This window comes from Danio rerio, chromosome 18, assembly GCF_052040795.2.
Source record: "Danio rerio strain M-AB ecotype USA chromosome 18, GRCz13ab, whole genome shotgun sequence".
NCBI lineage: Eukaryota > Metazoa > Chordata > Actinopteri > Cypriniformes > Danionidae > Danio > Danio rerio.
In genome coordinates, this window is record NC_141038.1 from 53,495,001 (window position 1) to 53,500,000 (window position 5,000).

Genomic DNA, 5,000 nt, shown 5'->3' on the forward strand with positions numbered 1-5,000 from the left:
TTTTCTTCACAACAGCAGCTCTTGTAATAAAATGTATGAATTTATTTATATTTATATAGGCTTTTATTTGTAATACAATTGTGTCATTCAATACAAACAGTCAGATATATAAACTGTAACTTTAAAAAAAACGAGCTTTAGCAAATAATATAAACAAATATAAATATCCAGCTCAATTTCTGAATCTTGTCTAGTTCTCTTACACCCCTTTGATTGGTTACACCCTCAACAAAAACGGTTGCGATTGGCTCTTGCGCGCTGCGCTCTTCAGATGAATGATAAGCGGCAGGCGGCAGCGGCGATCTCACAGCTGATCTATGAGATCTATGATCTACGCTCGTGTCTGTATCCAAAAGTAACGCTGTAAAACAGCCGAGAGGAGAAGAAAAGCAGGTCAAATGGGCCACTGTGTGTGTGTGAGAAAGAGAGAGAGAGACAGAGCGAGAGCGAGTGAGCGAGAGAGAGAGAGAGAAATGGAGTAGGCTACTTTCATTCTCAAACACACACAGTGAAATTGTGCACAGTTCATGAGTATTAAGTAGTTAGAGCGTTGTACATACTCGCGATCGCCTCCCTCGCGACAGAGCGCATATGAGGTAAATGACGTCAGTAATAACCGGTTATGATTATTACTGAACCAATACCGAATTGTCCGCGTCTGCATCGAAGAAATTATTAATTTTGACACCCCTACCTGAAAGGGTCAGTTTCAGAGAGCTGGATAACATTATCTGTGTGCTGTTCTCAGCTCAAACTGAGCTACACACACTCTAGAGATATCAGAGACGCATCTTACATCTTGTAAAAAGGAGCAGAGTAGGTCTCCGTTAAATAAACACACGTGCACGAATCAGTCCATCACTGACAGTCAGACAGAAACTCACCGAAGGGAACCTTGATGTCGATGTTGGTGAGAGTCGGGCAGCCCTGCGTCCATGAGAAATATCCGTTCACGATCTGCACAGACAAAACATCATCATTATACTGACATTCAGTCATTCATTTTCCTTCAGCTTAGTCCCTTTATTTATCAGGGTTCACAGCGGAATGAACCGCCAATTATTCCAGCATGTGTTTTACACAGCAGATGCACTTCCAGCCGCAACCCAGTATGCTTGGAAACACACATACACACTCATACACTACGGCCAATTTAGTTCATCAATTCCCCTATAGTGCATGTGTTTGGACTGTGCTAACCACTGAGCCACCATGTCACCCCCTATTAAGTATTGATTTATGTGATATCCTGAAATGCATGTAAAAATAGGTGGATGGAACCATAGCTACTCAATAATCATAAAGAACTTGAAGAAGCTGCCAATTTCAGAATGATTATATATTATTATATAAGATATAATATATTAGATATAATATATATATATATATATATATATATATATATATATATATATATATATATAATATAATATATTATATTATATTATATCTTATTATATAAGAGCTAAGTGTGAACACTTGAAACCTTGTACATTTAGTTTCACACAGACTGTAAGGTTGAACCATTTCTCCGTCACCTTGATGCAGATGTTGTCCTCGTGCTGGGCCGAGGCTCGCAGCTCCTGGTCCTGCTGCTCAAAGTTTCTGTTCACGTCTTGTTTGGCTTTATTCTTACGGTTCACCAGTTTGGCCTGAAGCTGAAGCGCATACTGAGAGCAGACGAAGAACAGCGGTCAACACTGCAGAAAACACTCAAACACTCACGCACAATTTAAGGGAAAAGCATGCCGAAAAGACTGCATTTCTGAGTGCGCCTCACGCAGGTAAGAGAGAGAAGATTTCTTCAACACATTTCTAATCAATGTGTACAAAAGTATTTTGAAGAACGACTCGGAGGGTATAATCTGAGAGAGGAACTACATTTTAGGAGGTTAAAAAAACAAGAACAACTTTAAAAAGTTTGTGTATGTCTGTATGTGGTGTAAAACTATGGAACTGTCTAGACCAGTGGTTCTCAAACTGTGGTACATGTACCACTAGTGGTACGTGGGCTTCCTTCTAGTGGTACACAGAGGAATCCAGTATGTCAAATGTACATGCAACATATATTTCAAAATTTATATTTCAAAAAACATTCATATATGAATATAAAGAAATATAGCCTATATTTAAGGGGTCAAAGCAACATTTCCAGGTTTTGATGAATAGTATACTATAGGTTAACACTTTACATTGAGGTACAGTTTTAGTTTTTTTTTGTGTACTTTTTAAGAACAATAGCCTACCATTTTTAAATTAACTTTTAAAAGCACATTTTATTGTAAACGTTGATAGTTTATTTTGTTTGTTTGTATTTTACATATAAGCAAAGTACAGTGTTAATGCTCAAACTATTTACTATGCTTAAAGTGGCTGATAATATAAATTTTCTCAATAATAGTAGTTAATCTGCCATGTTTTTAAACTTTGCAGAGTTGTAGCTGCTTTACTGAGCCTACTACGCTACTGTATTTCAATACTGGTCATTATAGTGGTACTTGGAAAGACAATTTTTTTCTGAGGTGGTACTTGATGAAAAAAGTTTAAGAACCACTGGTCTAGATCAGACTCTAAAACAACGTCAGGATATTAATCAATTTAAAAAACTGTATAAATATATATATTAATAAAGGAATATAATGATGAAGGTGACTGAAAAGGGACAAAAAAAAAGAAAGGTATGATGAAAATGTCATTAATGGTTATTTGCAGTACTATGCTGTTGTTGTTGTTGTTTCTTTTTCTCTATTTGCAGTACATTGTATTTTATTTGTATTTTTTCTGTGGGTCTATATGTTACAAAATGAAAAGGTACAAATGGAATCAAACATATTATTTATCAAAGATGCCAAAAGGATCAAATAAGTTTCATGTAAAAAGAAGAGATAAGTAAAAGAATAAATAAGTTTAAGTAATAAACGAATGATGTATGTGGTAATGGGGTGGGAGAATAATAAGCTTATGCTTCATCCCGCTCCATTTTTGACCATGTTGAAATGTATTTCTTTCTGTTAGTGACATTTTATGTATGATAGTTTTGTTTGAAAATAAATAAATCAAATCAAAATCATGATAGTTTTGATTACTCATCTCTAATAGCTGATTTATTTCCTCTTTGTCATGATGACAGCACATAATATTAGACTAGATATTCTTCAAGAACTAGTGTTCAGCTTACAGTGACATGTAAAGGCTTCACTAGGGTAATTAGGGTAAAGTTAGGGTAATTAGGCAAGTCATTGTATAACAGTGGTTTGTTCTGGAGACAATCAACACTAATATTGCTGAAGGGGCAAATAATATTGAGCTTAAAATGGCTTTAAAATAATTAAAAGCGGCTTTAATTCTAGCCGAAATAAATCCAATAAGACTTTCTCCAGAAGAAAAAATATTATAGGAATTACTGTGAAAAATTCCTGAATCTGTTCAACATCCTTTGGAAAATATTTGAGAAAGAAAAAAAATTAAAAAGTGCTGACTCTGAATGTGTGTTTTACAGACTGAACTGACCACAGACTTGATGTTTCCGTTGTTGTTTGCTGGCGTTTGTGCGATGGGATCCTGGTCCGTCTCGATCTCTGCGCTGGACAGAAACTCACTCAGCTTCTGCACGCTGAGGAGGAAGAAGACACACGTGAACAGTGTCGATTTGGCGAGCAGACGGTCAGTGTTACGGTCTGCAGCGTCTGATGCTGACCTGACGAGCGCCTTGACGGTGGAGTGCAGGACGCTGGACAGCAGAAACAGAGGCGTCACCAGGATGTGGAAGAGCGACAGAGAGCCGAACGCCACCGCAGGAGACAGAGCGAAGTCTGAGGAGCTCTGCAGGTGCACATGAACCACGAAAATCTGCCACACACACACACACACACACACACATGATGTCCTGCAGTTTTACACTAGAGCGAGAATGATATATGAGGGTGGAACACAGACTCACTGTGAGAACAGCAGCTATCGGGATGGCAGCATTCATGAAGACTGAAGAGAGAATGAAATCACATCTTTTAAAAGTTCTTACAAGTACCAATTTAATAGTTATAATATATATATAATAATTATATTTAATTATAATTATATATATAATATTATATTTAAGTAATCTATAAGTAGTACTTAAACTTAAACATCGTGCAAACAAATTATTTTGAATTGTTGTATGGTTATTTTAGGATGTAATATTTTATTGTCATTTTATATTGTTTTTATTTAATGAAGTGTGCATTTTTTTTTACATCATATATTGTATATATGCATCTTTACATCACAATATTTCCCAAATTATGTTGAACAGATTCAGGAATTTTTCACAGTATTTCCTATAATATTTTTTCTTCTGGAGAAAGTCTTGTTTGTTTTATTTCGGCTAGAATAAAAGCAGTTATTAATTTTTTAAACACCATTTTAAGGTCAATATAATTAGCCCCTTTAAGCTATATTTTTCCCCGATAGTCTACAGAGCAAACCATCATTATACAATAACTTGCCTAATTACCCTAACCTGCCTAGTTTACCTAATTAACCTAGTGAAGCCTTTAAATGTCACTTTAAGCTGAACACTAGTGTCTTGAAGATATCTAGTCTAATATTATTTACTGTCATCATGACAAAGAGAAAATAAATCAGTTATTAGAGATGAGTTATTAACACTATTATGATTAGAAATGTGCTGAAGAAATCTGCTCTCCGTTAAACAAAATTGGAAGAAAAAAAATAAACAGTGGGGTCTAATAATTCAGGGGGCTAATAAATAAATAAATAAATAAATAAATAAATAAATAAATAAATAAATAAATAAATAAATAAATAAATAAATAAATAAATAAATATATAAATATATATATATATATATCTATATCTATATCATTGCACTGCTGGAACAGAGAAAGTAAAGGTTCTGGAAATAAACCTCGACCCCATCATTGCCTCTCTGATTCTCTTGTCTAAATATAAATCATTTAAAGGCATAGTTCACCCAAAATTGAAAAATTACTCACAGG

General features: G+C 34.8%; 1 protein-coding gene across 15 annotated transcripts in view; it reads right to left on the minus strand.

The window, feature by feature from the left end:
- Positions 1-5,000, minus strand: part of abcc8b (ATP binding cassette subfamily C member 8b) — a 49,379-nt gene that overhangs the window by 25,114 nt on the left and 19,265 nt on the right. For all 15 annotated transcript variants that reach the window (XR_015515258.1, XR_015515257.1, XM_087293427.1 and 12 more), the window contains exons 12-16: positions 3,941-3,981; positions 3,698-3,849; positions 3,511-3,613; positions 1,539-1,670; positions 885-957 (exon numbers count right to left, since the gene is read on the minus strand). Coding sequence is in view for 13 of the 15 variants with exons in the window: in XM_087293427.1 (XP_087149553.1) it covers positions 885-957; positions 1,539-1,670; positions 3,511-3,613; positions 3,698-3,849; positions 3,941-3,981 (501 nt within the window). In the remaining 2 variants the exon portion in view is untranslated. The remainder of the gene's footprint in view (positions 1-884; positions 958-1,538; positions 1,671-3,510; positions 3,614-3,697; positions 3,850-3,940; positions 3,982-5,000) is intronic.